At 55.3% G+C, this 21778-nt stretch overlaps 4 protein-coding genes across 4 annotated transcripts; 2 read left to right on the top strand and 2 right to left on the bottom strand.

Annotated features, from left to right (window-relative positions):
* Nucleotides 1-4130: 4130 nt before the first annotated feature.
* Nucleotides 4131-6513, bottom strand: GGS23DRAFT_533228 (putative cytochrome P450). The gene is made up of 7 exons (XM_051514755.1): nucleotides 6225-6513; nucleotides 5708-6148; nucleotides 5287-5643; nucleotides 4905-5219; nucleotides 4652-4827; nucleotides 4454-4573; nucleotides 4131-4304 (listed from the first exon to the last, which is right to left on the bottom strand). Exons 1-7 carry the CDS (start codon nucleotides 6297-6299, stop codon nucleotides 4253-4255), a joined length of 1536 nt encoding a protein of 511 aa, XP_051372142.1. The 5' UTR covers nucleotides 6300-6513; the 3' UTR covers nucleotides 4131-4252.
* Nucleotides 6514-6967: 454 nt separating this feature from the next.
* GGS23DRAFT_567010 (uncharacterized protein) lies at nucleotides 6968-9701 on the bottom strand. Its single transcript, XM_051516305.1, has 5 exons — nucleotides 9453-9701; nucleotides 9095-9386; nucleotides 8685-9003; nucleotides 8092-8628; nucleotides 6968-8038 (listed from the first exon to the last, which is right to left on the bottom strand). The coding sequence occupies exons 2-5, from the start codon at nucleotides 9113-9115 to the stop codon at nucleotides 7644-7646; spliced, it is 1272 nt and encodes a 423-aa protein (XP_051372141.1). The 5' UTR covers nucleotides 9116-9386; nucleotides 9453-9701; the 3' UTR covers nucleotides 6968-7643.
* Nucleotides 9702-9725: 24 nt separating this feature from the next.
* GGS23DRAFT_567009 (P-loop containing nucleoside triphosphate hydrolase protein) lies at nucleotides 9726-12250 on the top strand. Its single transcript, XM_051516304.1, has 3 exons — nucleotides 9726-10255; nucleotides 10308-12177; nucleotides 12229-12250. Exons 1-2 carry the CDS (start codon nucleotides 10034-10036, stop codon nucleotides 12081-12083), a joined length of 1998 nt encoding a protein of 665 aa, XP_051372140.1. The 5' UTR covers nucleotides 9726-10033; the 3' UTR covers nucleotides 12084-12177; nucleotides 12229-12250.
* A 1397-nt stretch (nucleotides 12251-13647) lies between these two features.
* Nucleotides 13648-16529, top strand: GGS23DRAFT_566968 (uncharacterized protein). Its single transcript, XM_051516303.1, has 3 exons — nucleotides 13648-14124; nucleotides 14185-15801; nucleotides 15891-16529. Exons 1-3 carry the CDS (start codon nucleotides 13892-13894, stop codon nucleotides 16132-16134), a joined length of 2094 nt encoding a protein of 697 aa, XP_051372139.1. The 5' UTR covers nucleotides 13648-13891; the 3' UTR covers nucleotides 16135-16529.
* The last annotated feature ends 5249 nt before the right edge of the window (nucleotides 16530-21778 follow it).

Raw genomic sequence — 21778 nt, 5'->3', positions numbered from 1 at the left:
ACGAGGGGTGTTTCGAGGGTTGTGCGAGACGTAGGTAGTATTATAATCCAGCTCGCGGGTGCGGTTGATGTTTGACTGGTCGGGGCGTTCGACGATGTCTTAGACGGCCACCGCGTATGGGTGGATGGGTGTCGCGAGCCTGGGGCATCTCGATATTTGGCATTAGCGAAAAAGCTTTTGGTGCCTCGCTAGACTCCCGATCACATTCGGTATACACGCACAAGACACCCGCCTACGCACACGCCTACACATGCCTATATTTATAATGACACATACCTTCCTGCTGGAAGTAAGGTCGGTACCTGCCTTTAGCTAGGTACCTCTTACCCGACCTAGGACGACGTACTTACATCTGCATAACGGGACCCGTCAAGTAATAGGTAGGTACCTAGGGGGAGGATCGCATACCTTAGGTACCTATGAGTACCTGCCTGCGGTAGCTCAACGCAGAGGCAAAACTTATAAGTGGGAACAGGCTGGGCCTAACCTCCATATTAGCGGACTTACTGTGTTGTGTGCCTGCCCCCTAAATGCTACCACGGACAACATTAGGTACTGCTCCAACTCCATCCACATGCAATGGACGTCTTATGCCCATCCCTCATCCCCCCATTGAGCCCCCATTCTTCCTGTGCTCGCGTAGCATATCCAAGGCTTGGGGTACTCGTATCCATACACATGGGAGTCCTAACACCTAACACCTAGGTACGACACATGAACGTGGACAGAGGAATCAAGCGTGGTCCACGAAAGCGGGGCGCTGGAGCCGGGGACACCGGTCGACCTCTTCTCAACTGAACCGCCGATGCGACATACTCGTAGACAGTAGTAAGACGCAGGAAGAAGTAGGAGCTGGGCCCGGCCCGGAGTATACCCCCCCCTCCTCTCCCTCGGGGCGCCGTTGGAGAGCGAATTCTATACGAGCCCAGGACATGCTCGGCCGGCAAGAACTCGCACAGGTACGGGATGGACCCGAGGTTAGGTACGTGCAGAGATACACGTAGCTTGCAAGTGCTGCACACCCTGGCGGATCTATTACGTAGTAGGGAGGGTAGAGGGGTAGGGCAGGGCAGGTACCTAAGTATGGATTAATCCGTGCCCCTCCTTCCCCTCCCTCCCCTCCCGACGAGCTATGCTATTCCTAGGTACCTAGGTACCCACGTACCACGTACGCAGATTGTGCCTGGGAGAGAGGCAGCGAGGAGAAGAGGTGCCCGAGGCATACGAAGCAGCATTCTGTACCGCCCTACAGGTTGCCCCTGCGCGCCCGCTAAAACAACTGGCTCGCGAGGAAACGGCCGATTGCCATCACGGCGTAAAAGGGCACGCCCTCGCGGGTGGGGTTCCGGTAGCGCCCTCTCGCACCCTCTCGACCCCCCGGTCGCTGCACCTTCAGCCCCGCCAGCGGGCGCGATCGATCCACTCTGCATCGCAGCTACCTGTCGTAGATTCTCCTCTTCCTGCCCTTCTCCTCCTTCTGTGCCGTGTGCGCTCGGCCGCCAATCAGGGCCTCAGTCTTCACCCCGTGCTCCCTTGACGCCCTCTTGCGCGGCCCTGAGTGGACGTGGCCGGGGTGTCCTGTCCCTCCGGGCATCGACCGAGACGTCCCGGTTGCCCCTCCGAGCCGCCTGACCGACCGATCGTGTCTCCCCCCCCCTCTTCCTCCTCCTCTGTGCCTAGGCGAGGGCAAGAACCGAACCGACCAGCCCAGACCACCTCGACGCTCCTACGTCATTCCTCGCAACCGCCATCCCGTCCTCCCTCTCCGCTGCCCGCGCATTCGTGAACTCACCCGACCTCCGCGTTCCCCGGTGAGAAGACGTAAGGAGATAGCCGATATCCTCATGGCGTCGGCGCAGCATCTCGGATCGATCCCTAGGCTGTCCGCGCGCAAGCGGGCACGAATCGAGCGAGCAGGCTCATCCGGCGCTGAGGTATAGGTAGATAGACGTTGACAGCACCATCCACCACCAGTCCCGGTGGCCCGCGAAGCTAGCTCCACGACGACGCGCGGGCTGTCGCAGCGAACCAGCCCTCACGTGCAACCCCTATAGGTGTCGATTTCAGGCGGGAGTCGTTGTGCTGCGTGCGGTTAACCCCCCCGGCTGTCGAGGAGGAGAGAGAAAGTAGGAACGGAGGTTTTACTGCTGTCCGTCGAGGCGAAGCTTTCCTCCGGGTGCCTAACCAAAATGGCCCCTACCGCTATGGGGAAAATACCGGTAGGGAGCGAAGGGTGCGGGTACGATACCGTGGACATCTAGCCGTGGGGGGTTTTCCCGACTGAACGGGCGATTATACGGCTACCTGCCCCTTCGTGCCGCCGTCGTCGCGGGCCCGTCTCATTATCTGTACATAGGTAGAAAAGTGACGTTAAATATCCATCCATCCAACCCCCCGGCTGTCCCCAACTATACGTGTAACTCCCTGCGCGCCCGCGACCCGTGGCCGCTCCAGCGCGCGAGGGTGATGCGGCTGCCGTGCTGGTGGCGGTGGCGGCAAAGCAATGCAACAACCCCTGACAAGTTCCGGGCGCTGGCTAAGCATAAAAAGAATCCCAACCCGATAGCTTAATATCGACCTGAATTATAGCCCCCCTCCGCCTCCCCTGCCTCCCCTCCCTTCTCAGCTTCTGTCGTCCCATGCACGCCGTACGCAGAGCGCTAGCTAGCACACAAGCCCGCCACTTTCTATGACACCCGTCGGTCTGTGGCACGAATGCCGGCGCCGGTGGGTGGCTATCCTTCGCCCCTCGTCCCCAGGGCCATCCTGCAGATTGGTGATTGCCCATTCCCCTCAACGGGCCGATTCCCCATATTAAAATAGTGAGTTGTGAGGAAACTACAGCGCCAACAGACGATGAGAATGCTAGGTAGCTACAGTTACCACCCTAAGACTGGATATTTTATATATTACAGGCAGTTCAGTGTTGTCAGAAGATACGCAATAAAGCGTAGCAGGTATATATAGCGACTACCTTAGCGTGAACGTTCTCGAGGCTGGCATAGATACGTATATAGACAATTCTGCCCAACGTGCTATTACTAAAGGCGACATAAATGTAAGTCCGAATGCCTACTACAAAAAAAGGCAGGCTTCAATACCTGTTCTCCTAGCTGTCCCTACCTACCTAGTTGCTTTGATTGAAACTATTATTGTTTCCATATCTGTCACTGTTTCTATTAATACCAGGTTACCTGTGTGTTGAGACAAACTGCCGGGAAGAATAAGAAGGCCGCGGCAATTCTCCGATATCCTGGAACCAGTAAGACACAAATGTAACCCCTGCCATATTACATGCCTGCTAGACCATCCTAGCAGGTTTACACGCGGTAGACATGCCGGGAGGGTGCCTCTCTTAGGCCACCAAGCATTCTTCTATCTTGATTGTTGGTATCAACGAATACCTATATATAGAACCTATGATGCAGTACATGAGACACCATCTTCGTCGCCCTCTCCCTCTCCCTCCCCTTCCGAGTTGTGGGTGTTCTACCTAGGTCCTAAGACATAACATCGTAGCAATGGGCAACTACCAATTCCTGGCCGTGCGTATGCCGATCTGTTCTTATAGGTTCCATGACGCCGGTCCAAATAGTCAGTCTATGTAGAGCATGGCTGCTTCAAGATGTTGCGTTACGTAATAGGTAATAGTTGTCGTTTCACTTCCAACCCCGAAGCGTCGTCGCGACGAATTCGTGTTACGGGACGCCGGTGCTATTGTTGTCCTTCACGCAGTCATACCTTAGGTAGTTTACAGCGTAGACTCTAGTTGATCGACTTTTATTGAAACTCTATTCTGGCCAAGGGGTGGGCCATACACATGAGATTGCCGGTATCACACACACTAACAGCAACAGCCCAAAAGGGTTGGGTATGTAGTATCAATATGACTAGGAGCTCTAGGGAACATTGGACAAGGGCAGAGCCAGGGGTAGAAAGGAGAGATTCTCGGGGTCCAAATTGAACGGTGTTGCTTGAGACACCAGGACGGCAAAGAGGGAATAGCATACAGGAAATCGCTAAACTTCCGGTTAAGAGCACAGACCCCCGACGACCGGTAATAGAATACTAGTAGAGTTGGGTGGTAAATACTATTTGATATAAGTGCTTTGGAAATATTTTATATGAGGAAATCATGAAGAGGAACAGCGTGGGCACGCTGTAGGGGAGACGAAATGGGTCTTGGGAGGAGACCCAGGGCCCACTCTTCTCGCTTATCCAAGGGCAACAACATTTTCGATACCGCTTCCAACTACGACGCGAACTCGCGTCGGACTGGGGTTAGGGAGACGTAGAGGGGGATCCTATTTACGGGTACCAGACCCGCGGGTTAGCCGTTATTCCACAATTCAGGCCGACGGACCAGTCGCTGCCACCCAATAGGTGGCGTGTCCGTCAGCCTCCAGACGGTCAAAAGAAGAGAAGACAATGGCAGCGAGCCTTGGGTACGCACCTGTCCCAGAGCGCGAACACCTTCTGCCTCTTGATCCAATCGGTACTCTCCTCGGAGAGCTTCATGTCGAAGTCGTACACGAGGCGGGCTAGAATCACGCGCATCTCGGCGTACGCGAGGCTTCGCGACGCAAGAACGGTTAGCTAAACCAGACATTTTCGCAGGTAGAAAGAGAAGAAGTGTTTAAGGTTGTCATACTTGCGCCCGATGCAGTTCCTAGGGCCGACACTAAAGGCCTGAAGAGCGTCGAGCCTATTCCCCGCCTTAGCCGCCTCTTCCAGAGTGTCCAAGAACCGCTCCGGACGGAAGGTCCACGGGTCATTCCAGTTTTCCTTGCTGTGGTTCATGGACCATTGCTGGACCTCGACCATAGTCTACGCGGATTTACAGTCAGCTTTCTCCTAGGGGAACCGAGCGTGGGGGAAATGACGAGAATGTGGGTGGTGCTTACACCACCAGGGACGAACCGGCCGGCAATTTTGGCTCCCCCGAGTGGCACCTCGCGGACTAGACCCGAGGCCACGGGGGGGTACAGTCGTAATGCTTCGTTGAGAGCCGCAAGCATGTACGTCAGGCTGTTGGCCGAATTGATGTTGATCTCGTCTGCGCTCTTGAACGACGATCGAACCTCCTCCTGGAGCTTCTTGAGTGCCTCAGGATGGGCCAGCAAGAGGTAGGTGACGCCGGACAAAGTGGTAGCAGTTGTCTCGGACCCGGCTAGGACCAGAAGGGAGGCGTTCGAGACCAACTTCTCGAACGAGATGTTCTACCCAGGTCCCCAAGTCAGCACCGAGACCCCCTTTCAACATCGCGTTCGGGGGCGCTAGACCTACCCACTCCTCTCGTTTCTGTACGATGCCTTCAAATAGATCTTGTCGTTCTTTCTCCATACTCAACCGTTTCGTCAACATATCGTTGTTATACTTCATGACCGTTTTTAGCGAACCCCCTCCGACGGCGTACATCCATTGCACAGCTTCCCCTAGGCCCACGTAGGTCACGGATATCGTGAGAACAGCGAATTTGATCATTTTAAAGATAAAGTCGATCCAGGGGTGATTAGCGACGTCTTCGAGACAATTAAACGATTGCCCAAAGACAAGATCGCCGACGATGTCGAAGGTGGTCCAATTGTACCAAGCCTCCATGTTTAGCTTCTTCTTCCCATCACTGCACTCCCGATGTAGTCGCTACGTCCCACGACAAGGTTAGCCATCCTCCCCAACCTCATGAGCGGCGGGGTCAGGTACTAACGTCGAGCAGCAAATCAACATATTGCATTATGAGAGGTTCCTGCTGGCGCATCGAAGCGTCAGAGAATCCGTGGGCGAGCGCGCGACGGAACCTCGAATGCTCCTCGCGGTCTGCGCTGGCAATGGTTGTCGGCATCTTGCGAAGCGACCTGGTGAAGGTATGGGACTTGGCCATTTCGGCCACGTGGCTCTCGCCGCCGACGCGGTGACCGTAGATATCCTTCCAAGCCCTGGGGTCCGTATAGGAGAGGTGGTTTGGGCCGACGCGAACCACAGGTCCATACTTGTCGTGAAGCTTTTGGGTCTCGAAAGGTTGGATACCGAGGGTCTGTTGGATCGCCCACGGGAACTTCGAGGCCGCATGGAGCCGCGGCCCGGGAAAGTTACGTAGCGGGTGGAAATAAAGATTATAGACAACGCCCGCCACCGCGTATGCGACTACCTACACCGCCCAGTCTATCGTTAGAAGCCCTCCCGCAATAGAGCCAAAGGGCCCGTATCTCAAGCCGAGGACGTACCAGGAATGCTGCGAGTATACCGTACGCCGCAACATCAGACGTCACGACGCCCGACGCTTCCGCCAACTTTGCCATCTCCGCTACTACCCGAGGAACAGTCTAAGGATAGAAGAATAAGCTAGACGGACGCTATGGAACACGGACGGCGTTCGTACGCGATGGTCGGTAGACGTTCGTGTTGCCGGCGCCTGCGTATGCTACCTACGTATTCTGGACGGTAGGCGGCGGCGTGAGATATTCTCGCCTGTCACCCCACCGCCAACGTGCCCGCCGAGCTCGTACATACGCCTACCTTTATATACAGGTACCTATCAGCTGCCTCTTGCCTGCCCGCCTACCCGGCTGCCTATATGCGTTCGTCCATACAGAATATATCCACCTGCGACGTGTAACACATACGTTACATGATAAGGTATAGGGGTAAACTCCACCACGGACCTGCAGCCCTCGGGCGTAGCCGGATTACCTGATATACCTAGGTAAAGCTGGCCTTAGGTACCTCCTCTACCTCGAATACACATATGACCATGTACCTACACCTGGAATTACACATACCCACGTGTACATCATAGGTACACATGCATATACACGTAGTACATACCTAGGTAGATACTCCGATAGGAGCCGGGCACCCTGCAGTAAAGCGGGGGGGACCGCTATCCGTCCAGTCATCAACGGTGATGAAGCCTGGCGGGAAGCTGGTGAAATCCGAGGCCGTGTGCTTTGCCGGACAACCAGCGCAATGCAACGGTCTTCGACCGAGCAGGATGGAGATGAGCTAAATAACGAAGACTACCAAGTAGCGCTGTTAGGGATCGAACCTATCCCCCATTGAGTAACCTACTGATCTAATGGCGGCAAGCAGATGGCTGCCTAAACCATCTGTCGCTTTTCCACAGGTGAGACTCGAGATACCCTGGCAGGCGGAGAGGTGTGGAAGCGGTGCAGCCAGGCCGGCCTTCCTTTGACAAGACAGATACACGGTACGTAGTACCGTGTCGTGATCAGACAGCAACTCCCAGGCCAATCACAGCATCGCTTCTTGTCATCTCCAGCTGCCCGTCCGCGAATCGCAGGATTCCGTTTCGACTCATTTCCCCAAGCCTGGGCGGGTGGTCGGGTCCCTATAGATGCCCGAGCCTGCAGCTTACACACGCAGGGGCATGGAGACGGTGCAACCTCGACACCTTCGGTGCAGCTGCTGAAAAGCAAGGTGGGAAGAAACAAAGAAAAACATTAGCTACTTCGTATAGCCCAAGACTCTGAATACATCCACACCAACGAGGCGCATACGTCGATCGTAGGTATGTAGCGCAGGTCGAGTTGCGCGGGAATTCAACAACTCAACGGTATAATAAAAAAAAGAACCCCTCCCCACTGCCGAGAAGACTCCGGCTTACATCAACCCGGGCCGCCTCTTTATTTGCTGTCCGTCTTCTTTTCGGAGCTGACTAGGCTATCGGCCATAGCGTCGGCGGTAGCTTGCTTGAGTCTTTCGGTGTCCTCCATCTTGATGCCTCCGTTGTTCTTCTCCTTAGCCTCCTTTTCGTCCTCGCTATCGCCGAGGCTGAATGGGTCGTTGTCTGTGATCGGGTTTGGTTCGACCGAAGACAATGGCTGCCATTTGCTCTGCTTTCCAGGGGGCGGAGTTGCGCTCGAGTCTTTGGGAACGAGCCTCGGCGACGCGTCGTACTGGTCGATATCCTCAACGCCCTCCTTGAAGGCCACCTTGCGGCCCTCTGGCTTGGGGGATGTCGAAAGCGGGGGCGGCCTATAAAGGTTAGGATTGCTTGGCTGGCCGCCTTGAACTGGTCCTACATCGTCGTTAGCTGCATAGCCCTCCGGGAATGCATTCAACTTCACTTACGACCGCCCGGGTGGAGCGTCATGCCAGCAAAGTCGTCGCTGAGAACCTGGGGGTCCGCGTCGTAGCGGTTGTAGTCCGCGCTTCTGTGGCCCTCCCCGCTCCGCCTGCCTGGCCCGTTATGGTGTCGGTTCTTGGACGGCTGTGACTCGTCCTCGTCTTCGTTGTATTCCCCGTCAATCTTCTTCTTCAGGTTGGTGAACCAGCTGTTAACTTTGGTCTGGGTCTCGAGGAACCCCTTGCGTAGATTCTCCTTGATGACAGGAAGGTCATCATCGATGAAGCTGTGCTCTCGGTCGTACATCTCGTTAGGCTTCAGGCCGGTTGCCTGTTGTCGATGCTGGCCGCCGGGGCTTCGATTTGTTGTCCTCGCCTCGTAAGAACCGACATTATCGTAATGCTGGGCGAGCTGCCGAGCGTAGAGTTCGTCCGCCTCCACTTGCGACATAGGGGTTTGAGGGCCGGTTGGTCGTGGAGGTTGCGGCGGGGGAGCTGGATCATGCACGGGTTCGTTTTGGACGGCATCGGGATCGCTCATGCCTTTTGTCTCCAAGAATCAGCGGCAGATCCGGTTTCCTAAACCAAGTCATGCCTACCTAGAAGGGCATTGAAAGCAGGGTCAATCTGGCCGCCACTTGCGATCAACACGGCCTTGATGACCGAGATCTCGATGTTCGGAAATGCCTCTCGAAGAATCAGCTCGTTCTTCTGCTGCTCCGTGAGTGGTCGAGGGGGCTTTGGGGGTATGGCTTCTTCGGTCGTTCCCCGTGGGTTGGCGGCGCTTGGAGTCGATGAGTTTAGGTGGGCATTTTCCTCGCTGAGGATGCCGGTCTCTTGAACATCATCGTCGTCCATCTCAAACGGGCGCACGGTAGTTGGGGACTCGGGGGCTGCCGAGGTTGTATTGGCCTTGCTCTGTGGCCAGGGAGAACGACAATCAGCAAATATGAACAAATCCGGAGAGGGTTGCATGGAACCTCTTGGTTAGTAGCTCGCATAAACTCACCACATCAGTCGGAGCGGACATCCTGAGCAGACACAAGGGAAGTATTAAGAGGAACTGGATGGGTGACCTAGGAGGGGAAGACAAGATAGAGAGATGCAGACGGAGCAATGCGGGAATGCTGGTTGATTAACAGCCGGATTGATGGGGGTAGGCGAATTTGATACAACGGCTGTAATTGCAGGCAGGGACCTAATGTATCTCGGCTTGAGGGGCAACAGCATCAAGGTTGCGACGACGCGAAGCTGATGACGTTCCCCGCCACAGAAGGCTGAGCAGCCATAACGTATGTTACCTGCTGTGCCACAGCATTAGTAGCAGTCACTTCCATACCTACCTACCGTGAGCAGCTAGCACCCACCCGTCCTAGATACTTTCACATGGAAGCAGATGTCTGCGAGTGAAAGGTATCCAGCCTTACCGGCCATCGTATATAGTAGGTACATGGGTACCTATCTCTCGTTGTCAGGCACCGAGGTTCGACCAGTATAAGGCTAGGAGGTACCTACCTCCTAATGTAGTGTAATGTACTCAGCACAGCTCGAGAGGTACCTACTGTTCATACCTCTCAAGGCGGATGTGCGGGGGTACCTACCTAGGTACCTAGGTACTACACCTGTGTCGCTGGTGCCTTCAATCCAACCCATTCACCAAATCCCACATCACCAATGCACACCCATGAATATTGAATACCTAGGTACCTACCTGCTCCCGATCACGTTGAGACAACGGGCAGTTCCTGGCAAGATATCAACACATATTGGCCATGTTCTGGCCACTTGATTACGAGGAGACAATCCCTTGATCATAGCTTGGATTGGAGGCCCATGTTTCCAAGGACCAGAGAAGGAGTCGGGATGCAGCCATAGAGCTGTAGGCTCCCACCACCTTACTACCCTTACTACTATCCGAGAGAACCCAGCAAGGAAGGTCATCAAAAAGATGGCGGATTTCGAGCTTGGTTCAAACTTCATTCCTACCCTTCATAAACCCTCGGCTCTGCTTCCCATAGCAAAGCATCACGACAGCCTCCTCTATCTCATAGAGAAAAACCCCGTCACCATAGTTGTCGGCCAGACAGGTTCCGGCAAGACCACCCAGATACCGCAATTTCTTGAGCATGCTGGCTGGTGCTCTGATGGCAAAATCATCGGTGTCACTCAAGTAAGATCCGTGCCGCCTTCCTCTCATGATCTATACTGACCCACCATGGTAGCCCCGGCGTGTAGCAGCCACAACAGTTGCTGTCAGAGTTGCCGAGGAGTATGGGTGTGAATTAGGAAAGGAAGTCGGTTACTCGATCAGATTTGAAGATGTGACGTCTGCTGCGACCCGAATCAAATTCCTGACAGATGGATTGCTCATTCGAGAGGCTCTTGTCGACCCTCTCCTCTCACGCTACGCAGTGATTATGGTCGACGAAGCCCACGAGAGATCTATCAGTACGGATATACTCCTTGGCCTGCTGAAGAAGATACGAAAGCGAAGGCCGGAACTACGCATAATTATTAGTAGTGCCACTCTCCAGGCAGAGGACTATTTGCGCTTCTTTTCCCAGCAACCAGAAAACAGGGAATCCCGAGAGGGTGTGACTGGTAGTATCGGCTCGATAATTAGCCTCGAAGGCCGGATGTACCCTGTCGATGTGCTCTACCTCGAGGCGCCGACGGAAGACTACGTTGAAAAGGCAATATCCACCGTTTTCGACATTCATACCCACGAAGCGGAGGGTGATGTTCTCGTGTTTTTAACAGGGCGCGAAGAGATTGATAAAGCCGTCCAAGTTGTTGCTGAACGATCTGCTCAACTCCCCCCGGCATCTCAGGCTATCCTGGCCTTACCGCTCTACGCGGGACTGTCGACGGAGCAGCAGATGTTCGTATTCGACAACCCGCCTGAGAATACTAGGAAAGTAATCTTCTCGACCAATATCGCAGAGGCGTCGGTGACCATTGACGGCATTGTGTATGTGGTCGATTCGGGATTCGTGAAGCTGAGGGCTTTTGACCCCCAAACAGGCATCGAAGCTCTAACGGCAACTCCCGTCTCCAAAGCGGCAGCGTCGCAGCGTGCAGGGAGAGCCGGCCGTACGAAACCCGGCAAGTGCTTTCGTCTTTACACCGAAAGAAATTTCCAAACATTGCCCGATGCCAATATCCCAGAGATCCAAAGATCCAACCTCGCGCCGTTTGTCCTACAACTCAAAGCGCTGGGGATCGATAACGTCGTACGGTTCGACTACTTGACACCACCGCCTGCGGAGTTGATGATCAAAGCAACAGAACTACTATTCTCCCTGGGTGCGCTAGACGAGTATGCCAAGCTTACGAAACCGCTGGGCACGCGGATGGCAGAGCTCGCAGTTGAACCAATGATGGCCAAAACGTTACTGACGGCTTCTTCGTTTGGGTGCCTCAGCGAGGTACTGACGATAGCGGCGATGACGAGCCTTGGAGGTTCCATATGGGTTCAAAGAGAGGGAGAAAAGAAGCAGGTGGAGTCCGCACGACGGAAGTTCGCTGCGGAAGAGGGAGATCATTTGACTCTTTTAAATGTCTACCAGACATTTGTGACGAAAGGCAAAAAGGAATCGAGGTTCTGCCACGAGAACCACCTTAATTTCAAAGCGATGACCCGCGCCATTAGCATCAGAGCACAATTGAAACGCTACCTGGAGCGATTTGGGATATCGGTAGACGAGAGCCTTAGGACGTCAGTTGGCAACAGAGGCGAGCAGATTCGAAGATGCCTCACGACTGGTTACTTTGCTCACGCAGCGAGGATGCAGCCCGACGGAAGCTTTCGCAACGTCGAGGGCGGGATGACGCTCTACGCGCATCCGAGTTCGCTCATGTTCAACCGCAAGGCCGACTGGGTGGTTTTCCACGAGGTGATGGAAACGGGCGGCAAGATTTTTATTCGCGATATCACCAAGATCGAGAAGGGGTGGCTCGTGGAGTATGCTTCTGGATACTACCAGCTAAAGCAGTGAAGAAGAGCAGCAATGACAACAACGACGCCCACGGCTAACCTGCCCACCGTATACGCAACAACACGTACTCATATTGATGCCGAAACCTGTGACGGTGGGAATCCCCATATCGGTATACCTACCTTACCTACTTACCTATACGTAGGTAGTACCTAGGTCTATGTATGCATCCTGGCTAGGGACGCGTACTGCGTATGTATATACACATGCATGCGTGGGCCTAGGGAGTTGGACGAGAGAGGCTAGCTGTGAAACAATATCGCAGCTGTTACTATTGAGGCTGAGACCGCCGTCCAGAATAGACAATGACACGCCAGCTAAGCTAGGGAGCCAGTTGCGAGGAGGAACGAACCCGACGCTTTGGGCACGTTCGATGGCGAGCGACAATAATTATTCCCGACTGCTCAGTCGAACTGACAAAGTGTCTCTTTCGATTTCCCGACTTCACCTACCATAGTAGGGGAGGCTGTAGTTCCTGAAGGATCGTAACTTGGTAGGCGTGTATCAAGAGCCGCCTTCAACACTATTTATAACTAATTTACGGGTAGTCTGCGAATCCCAAGTCTCGTCATTTGTGCAGGATTGCCGAAAAGAAGAAATAGAACAGGCGATAGAATGGCGGGCGCCCATGACGAAAAGAGAGAAAGATATGAGTATATCCACGCACTGGCGAGGAGCGGAGAACGAGTGCTCGATGGCCGGTTCCGAGTTCTGCGAGGCTCGCATAAGATATTATCTCGATGGAAATCCACGGCTAGCCGCCGCTCATCTCAGGACCGGATCCCTGTCCAACAAGCAACGTAGCCAAGGCACGAGAATAGCAGAATAAGGGGCTAAGCCGACTAACCCCCTTTGGCGCGAGAGGGTCCGATCCATTCCCTTTATTGACTTTCCTATCGGCCTGGATGATTGGACGGGTTTCTGTCGTTCCTGCATAAGACCCCTGGACGGCGGCAGGGGTCAGCACAGTGCCAGAGGCGCCAGCCGAACACATCCCTGGACGCGAGCCGAGACCAGGTAGCGGCCGGCGACGGATACCTCCTAATGTCGGCGTGGCCTGCCATTTCCCCCCCTTCTGCCATGTACAGGCGCGCGCAGCACCTCAGCGCAGGTACCTACGACGCGATGCGGTGCTGGGGAGCGGAGGGACGTCGGTGGGAGGAGAGCAGGGCCTGGACAGTGTCCGGCACGCCGCTGGATCCCCCCCCCTTCGTGACCTGCTAGGTAGAGTATGGCAGCCTCCACCACCCCTTCATTCATTTCCCGCCATATTAGCTCTCATTCGTCCGTTCCCCTGATCCCCCCGGTCATCAAAAGATACTTCGCGGCCGTACTTGGTCCATCACTTTCTCTTGTCCCTCTTCATTTGGCCTTCCCTTCCCTTTCATCCTCCTCTTCCACCGCCTCATACGGGAGTTCCTCGACAATCGGTCTACAGACCTAACTGCCTGCGACACGGGCGTGCCGTTCCTTCACAGCCAACTTCCAGTCATTCTTTAGTGCCCCGAGCACCGAGTCGTTCTTTTTTGGCCCGTATATCTGCCCAGGCGTTAGTGTCGAGTCGCTCGCTTTTCGTAGAGTAGCTTTCGGTTCCACGTACCGTTAATCTTCCCGGGTCGCGAAACTGGTGTTCCTGCCGCGTCTTATGACCTTGACGGTTCCCCTTCCTACCGACCTGGTGACCGGTCAATCCAAAACGAGGAGGATTCCGGCCTGACTAACTATCGTGCTATACCTGCCGGTTCCGCATCTTCGTGGCAGGGCGCCTCTGGGAAGAAAGAAAAACCTAAATACCGCCGGTAGACGCGATGAAGGGGCACCACCTCCAAATTCGCGGTCACGGCCACGGCCACCACCACTTCCACGCAAGGACACTGCACATGGAGCTCGATCAAGCCATCCATCCCGAGGCTCGGGACGCTATCAACAATGCCACCCCCGAGGGCACGGAAACGGGTCCTCGGATCTTGCCTCGAGTAAACAACCTCGACGAGAAGCCCGTCGGCGGTTCGATGACAATCCCCATCGTTCTTGGTGTCTGGTGAGAAAACGCGACCCGCCCCCGTGGGGTCGAAGAAGCATCACTAATGTGCCGATACAGCATTCCGTTGGGAGTTGCATTCTGCGTTCTGATGTACCTGCATTATCGGACGACGGTTCGTCAGAAGAAGGAGGATGAGACAGACAAATACAAGTCGATGGACTTTGGGCTCGAGGGCGCTAGCCTCCCCGGGAAGGGGACCAAGAGACGGAGCGCCTTTTTTGGAAAGGAGAAGGAGGCGAGCCACCACAAGATGCAGCTTTCGATGGATATGAACCTCTCCAGCCCTTACCTGCTACCGCCTAACTTGCAGAACTCGCGGGAATCTTTGAACTCCCTGGCAAAGAGTCTCCACCAAAACGAGGACCCCTACCGACCCGTCACGAGCTATATTAGCGGCGATTCCCCCTCTCGTCAGTCTCTGCCGAAGGGTGCGGAGAGAGACTCCGCGATCTCTAAGGGCCGGCCGGGGCCTGGTGGCGATGCCCCCCAGAATCAACGATCAATCCCGCCGGGCCCTCTTTCACCAATCCCTGCTGCCGCGCAACCGCCACAGATTCGTGAGCCTGTTCAAGACGTACCCGACTCCGCCAAAAACGAATTCCGATTCGTCAATGACGCTTCCACTGTCCCCCGAGTTCCGCAAATTCAGGAGCCCCCGACAGCTGCTTCGAGGGCGGCGTCGAGGGCCGTTCCCAATTCTCGGTCTCTCACTAATGAATTCAACGTTGCTCGTCCCCTGAGCGACGCGGATTCTAGGGCCTCCTCGCCGAGAACCAGCAATGCTCCCAATGTACCTCCCCCGAGGAAGGACTCCTTGCCGGCTGGATCAGGATTCGCCGAAGACTACCAGGACTACACGGCGCATTTCCAAATTGACGAGCCCGACAATGCTCCTGCTAACAACGGCGGTCGGCAGGCGCAACGCGAATCGCATGTCGCTGGCCTGGGAGTGCCCGGACAGGACAATCGGAGATTGTCAGTGGGATTCCGACCTTTGCCCCCTGATGACTTCCTCGAGTCGGAAGATCCCGAGTTCAGGGCGAACAGAATCCGTTCCTTTTATAAGGAGTACTTCGAGGAGACCAAGGTGGACCACGGAAAGCCACCGCCGCTTCCCGCTCCGCAGCAAGCGACCTACTATGATGAATATGGCGAGACGGCATTCTTCGACCCCGAGACCAATGCGTTCGTCATGCCTTACGCTCAGCCTGTTACCCGTCGTGCTATGACCCCGCCGCCGAGCTCGAGACGACCGATGCCTGGACCGGGTCCCAACGGACCCCGCGGCCACGGTCCTCACGGAAGCATGAACATGCCAGGCGGTCCTCGCGCAAGACCCAGGGCCGGCTCGGCAGCGTCTGGTGCGAGGTGGGCGGCCCCGAGCCCGCGCCCTAGCTCCTCGGCCTCTAACCCGCGCATGCTCAACAACGCTAAGCCGCGGAAGCCGATGCCCCCGCCAGCTGCGCTGAGCACGCTTCCTACTCCCTCGAAGCTAAGAGATGACTCTTTCTCCATCCTCAATGCCATCGATTTCGCACCTCCGCCCACTATGAAGGACCACGTCGCTGGCCGGTCGCAGAGCCCGATGGGCGAGCGTAAGCCGTACGTGCTTAACGCGCCAATTCACTCGCCGCTGGTGAGCGCGTTCGACGATACGCCGGCACTACCTAGCCCGTAAGTATATCCTTCTCTACCCTTCTTCCCCGTTTCTCCCAACCGGTACTATGTGCGGAGAACCAGCCCTCTAACATGTAGCGCAACAGGCATCTGTTACGCAAGTCGGGAACGTACACCGCGCTAGACTTTGCGCCGCCACGCCGGTTCAAGGACGCCGAGGCGATGAGCGAGTCAGGTAGCGTGGTCAGCGTGCGCAGCGGCATCTCGTCAACGAACCTCAGCGCTATCCGCGGCGGAGCTGGTCGGGTCAGCCGCCTGCCCGGGGACACCGTCTTCACGCAGTCGGCGGCCGGCGCGACGCTGAAGCCGTCGTGGGCCATGCGCGACTAGACGGGAATGAACGACGGACCCGGGCCAAGCACCTCGATGTCACCCTTCACGATCGTTGATCCATCCACGACCCGTAACTTCTAATGCCTCTTCCCCTCCCCCTCGCATCTTCCCACCCCTGACCCCAGTTTTCCCTCTCTGGTCCCCCTCAGCCCCGGGAGCGTTTTTATTTTTGAAAGCAGGCAAGGCAAATCTTTTGGATACCGAAACTTCATGATTGGCGAGTTATCATCACTCTATACCTTTTCCTTTTCGGGGATCGGGGTTGGTATGGCGGACCAGCACATTCGTACGTCTACATGTGCATATGCACTACATATACGCGCATACATCTACATATATATACTCTGAGGTTACCTATATCCGCATAGCGCTACATAGAAGGACCGGTGCAAGTTTTACCTACCAGGTAAAAAAAAGAATTACTTGGGGGTGGGAGGAGGGACGTTTTTGCTTTTAGGTACTTCGACAATAATTCGATCCGGTATTTTACCAGATTTTGACGACTTCTATGTTTCCTCTCCCTGTCCCTTTTCTGTTGTTGTTTTGTCGTCTTGTTTCGGGCCGCCTACCCATGTGCTAGCTGTGTATGTTATTCATCACACCACGCACGTAGAGGTTTTCTTTTCGTCCTGTGTTATTAGAGTTCCTTCGATCGACCGAGGCGCGTGGTACAGTATGTATGTATGTAGACACCTACACGCACGCGCACACGTCCTCGTGACGAGGCGATGTTGTCAGGGCTGGATCAGTTGTGAAGCTGACCTACCTCTTTCTTAACCAACTAGACTTACCTTTCGTCATCCCGTCGCGCTCTTGATTCCCCTCCCCATCCCCTTCGTCGCCCGTTTTAAGTTTGGTCCGGGAGGGGGGGGGGGGGGGGGGGGGGGGGCAAGACAGGACCAGCCGTAGAGAAATTGAATGCATCCGTCCCGTGTTCTAGGAAGAAGGGGGGGTTGAGGGGGGGGAGGCCACCCGACCGCACGAGCTCGTGTTCGCTTTTGCCGCCCCAACGGTTCCATGTCCGTCCACGTGAGGAGGCAAGGCCAAAAGGGGGAGGGGGGCCGGAAGATTTTCCTCGTGTTAGGCGCCCTAGGCCGGTAAGTCGTCGCTACAGCCTTTGCGCGTGCGGCCACCGGTCTCCCAAGACGACATGGTTCGCCCGTCGGAGGGTTAAGGCGCGGAAGTATTCGATATCGGTCCGGGCCTCCCGGCGCCGAAGGGGAGGTGGGGGACTAGGCGCAGCGTTCCGCATCCTGGGTTACTTCTTTTCTGGCCTCCCTTTTTCTAGGACGGCCAAGCCCGTTTGCTGGTAGGACTGATAGAGCCGAGTTCGTCACGCCGTCGAGTGCGGCGGGGGCCTCGTCTGACTCGCGCCCGCCGGCCAACCCGGGAGTCCGGGCCTGGGTCAACGAGAGAGGAGCTGGCTTAGCTCGACATATACGAACGCCGGTGCACGGCGGGGTCTGCGACGGCGGGTAAGCGGGCTAGTAAAGTTAGGTTCGGCTTGATCGATATATATCCCGAAGCTTCCGCGGCGTGGACCTTCGTAAGACAGCCTAAATTTTTTTTCTTTCCTTCCTCGTCGGTGGATCGACGACGATCGTTGAATCCGGTGGTGGGGCGGGGGGGCGATCGCTGGGGCGGACGTGGGCGGATGCGTGGGTACGGATACGGGTAGTGCGGACGGCAGAAGGGATGCGGCGCCGGCGATAGGAGAAGCGGCCCATTTGCGTGTTTGTTTGTTTGCTTGTGTATGGGTGTCCGTATAGCTGCACGTGAGGGTGGGTGGGTGTGCCCGAACAACTCGCCGGCATGTCTCGCATGCATCGATCCTGTGCCGTCCCTCCTCCCTGGCTGTTCGTTCTGCTCGGCCGGTCCGCGCCGCGGCGTACCTCGTCACGTACGTACGTGCGTCCGTACGTATAGCTACACAGGCGGCAGCGTGTAAGTCAGGACTTGGCCGTGAGTCGAGTGGGTTCGAGCAGACGCAAAGATGGACCACCTAGGGATCGGTACGGTTATTTATGCTCGCCATACCTACCGCGCGCATGTTGAGATGGACCCGTCACGTAATGCAGGAGGATGCGGAGAGCCCTGCCAGCGGGAGGATTCGAAGGGGGAAGGGGGAAAAGAAAACATTGCCACACGTTTGGCGCCTCGTATCCCGAATCTGAGGCAGCGTAATAGCCTAGAAGCCCGAGGTCGAAGGGTGGGCGGCAAGGCTCGGCGCCGACTTGCCGCAAACTGCTCTACTAGCTGGATACGGGTTTCTTCTCTCTCTCTCTCTCTCTCTCTCTCTCTCTCTCTCTCTCTCTCTCTCTCTCTCTCGCCTCTCTCGCCTCTCTCCCTCCTTCCTTTCTGGTTTTATTTTTACCCCATGGCTAATACCTGTTCTCCTCCATCGATCTTCTCGAAGGTGGTAAGATTGACGACGGTATGCCGTGGAGAGCGGGCGGATGCTCCTCTGTCAGTCTGGCCGATCTATGCGCATTTGCATGAGGAGGGGAGGCAGTGCTCCGTGCTACAGAGGCTGTGCGGGTAGAGAGAGAGGCGGTGCAAAGAGAGGAGAGAGACTTCCCGTTGTATTATCGTCGCCGTCTATACCAAACAGTCCCAGTCGAAGCCGTGTTTTCCTAGCGTACCGGGCAGCGGGCAGGGTGTAAGCCAGGAGTTACAGGTACGTTACAGCCCTCTCTCCATAGTAGGTAGGTATGTACCCAGGTACTATATGAGGTACCTTAAGTACCTCCTAAGCAATTGTGGCTTGCCACCCAGAATAATAAACGCTGTTATTGTTCTGGCGCACTAAAGTCGCTTAGGTCTGACATTATGTGCATCATGCAATGCATACACGTGCATTACAAGTACGGGGGGCTGAAGTGGGAGGATCCCTCTCCTGTTGTCGTATGGTTTGTCGAGCATTGATGTAGGTATACCTGCATATATATACAGTACGTGTGTTGTATGGGAGAGGGAGGGACGGGTGACATGCGATTTCGCTAATTTTTCTTTCCGATCCAGCAAAGAATCCAACTTTCTCCACATTGGGTACTTACTGTATATACCAAGGATTGAGGCTTCGGCGTCCTCCTGCTGCGACCCTCCCCCCTCTACTATACATCCGTGGCATGAGACGCCACAGACAGCTCTGGTTGGGTCGCGAGAAGGGGGCGAGTAAGCCTGGGGGTTTCGTTCGACATAGCCCAGCGCCCTCTCCACCGTAAGCGATGTTGGTCAGAACCAGGACGTACCGTACGTGTATCTATATCATAGTCTATTATTTGTGGTTGTCGTAGGTGCGCGTTTCTACGAAACATACTAGTAGTTCTCATCTCTCAACCGCAACAATTCGTACAATTATACCTGTTAGTGCTGCCTGCATTATGCACTATACACGCTAGAACCGGCCGATGACCCCGGGGATGGTGGCAGTGGCCGGGGCTAGAGAGTCGGAGGATGCCCAATTCGTCGCTCTCGAAGGGGCTCAACTCGGCGGCATTCTGTTACCTACCTAAGGTAAGTCAAACCATCAAACGCAGCTGGAACAAACCGTCAGCAGTTCCATCCCTAAGAAACAAATGATACCGACAATGGGTAGATAGATCATGTAGGTACGCAATTTAGACATGCGATGTGTAGCACAGCACAGCACAGCACGTAGGACATGATGTAGTGACACTTTCGGCGTCAATCGCTCCATACGAGAATCGCGACCCCTTCCTTTCCTTATACAGTTGCATAAGACAAGACACGCACACGACCCGAAAGCGGGCTCGGGAGATTCTCCGGTTCTGACGATGCTTGCGTCTTCTAGCGTGCCGCAGGTCGGGTTGCTTTGATCAAGGTTCGCGAACCACGACCCAGTCAGCCCGTCCGAGTTGACATGTTAGAAGCTAACCAGCGATGCTATTAGGTTAGGTACGTGGTGTATATGCTTATAGATATATGCAGCACCGCGCCAGCGATCTGCACGCCTATCATCGTACCTAGGTAGAGAGGTAGTAGACGCATACTGACAACACAGAGGTTATGCAAGTATGCAGTAGTAGGCAGGCGTGAAATGAAGAATCTATCCCGATGCGGCTGGGTGGGGGGGACAAGACAATTTAGGGAGGCAGCACAACCCGGGAACGGTCCTGCCTGTAAAGGGGGTACGTGCTGACCTAGCCGGGCCCCGACTTACCCTAAGCGGCCTAACCTCACCCGCCCGGGCACCCCGCTTATGCAGAGCTATCACTACCTGAGGCCGTGTTCAGCGAGGGCTAATACAGGCGGCATGGTGCCATGTGGGCGCGCGGTGATTCCAGGGCAGTTGGGACGAAGTAACCCTACACGTAAATCATGGATCTCGACAGCATGACAACATATTACATAGGTAGGTACATATATTTACCTAGGCACCTAGGCAGGTACCTATATAGGCACACCAATTCTATCAACACATAACTTATTAGGTCCACAAACTCAGCACACCAATAATTACGCCACGCAAACTCTGCGCTGGCTGGATTGTCCGTCTTCTGAGATGCATTGTTGGGTGGAGGGGGATGGATGGATGGATTTACCTTGGGCAGAGGCAACCTATAGGTACCTGGCACCTATAATGTACCTAACGTAGGTACTAAACGCCCAACCCCTACTAAGTACCTACCCAAGGAAGCCGCATCGCACGGCACAGCATCGCACGGCAGGACCAGGGCCTGACGGCTTGTCCTACCACCTATGAGTACTCTGCTTTTCCTGTAGTTATATTATCCTTTTTTTTTATTTTTCTTTCCGTCAGATTCTCGACTTTTGCTGTCCCCGAGTATCTCTCCTCTCCCCCCCCCCCTTCTCCCCTTCTTTCTCCTCTCCTTGTGCCGTGTCTGTCTCCTCGGCCAAGTCCAGTCGTTCACTACTTTTGCCGCTCTTCAGAATTATTTCCCCTAGCATTGTCTTGTTAACACCCCGCCCTGTTTCTCACTCTCGCTTCGGTATCCCCTTATGCTTTCTCTCTTTCTTCCCCTTCTATTTATTTGGCTAAGCAAAGCACTGGCGACGTTTGTTGGCCCGTGACCTGGCCTACCGACATAGGTAAACCAACCCTCATTTCGCTCGATAAACCCTATCGCCGCTGTTTCGGCCACCGAGGTAGGGAGTCAGTCGTTACGTAGTGAGTATCGTACACCTGGAGTCCCCCCGGATCTGCGCGCTCAAGGAGCATTCCTGACCTATCGTTTTGGTCCTCACCCCATAAGGTTGAAGAGTAAGAGTGAGACGGACACGAGAAAAAGAGGCACAGGTCTGAAGAGAAGAGGGAGAAAGGGAAAAAAAAAAACAGCCAGACGACTCAGCCACGCACGTCCAGGCCGGGGTCCCTGCACCTCGTATGCGTTAGCCTATTCGCTCGTCCGTTTGTTGGAATCCCTCTACCCTGCCGCCAGCCAGTCCCAAGCCCTGCCTTTGCCGTCGATCGTGGTAGACGGCGGACTCTGGTCGGCCGTGCTCCCCCTCGCCCGTACCGTGCAAAATACACTCTCCTCCTGCTCTCGCCCACTTCATCCACACGCCTAGTGCCGCCGTTCTCCTGTCCGCGTCTCACGGCCGCCCAACTCGAAACAATCGCCAAGTTCCATTGTCAACGCAAGAGGGCCGCGATTCT

The sequence above is a fragment of the Durotheca rogersii genome, assembly GCF_024521655.1.
Source record: "Durotheca rogersii strain YMJ 92031201 chromosome Unknown GGS23scaffold_9, whole genome shotgun sequence".
NCBI lineage: Eukaryota > Fungi > Ascomycota > Sordariomycetes > Xylariales > Xylariaceae > Durotheca > Durotheca rogersii.
This window is presented reverse-complemented; position numbering and strand designations above follow the sequence as displayed.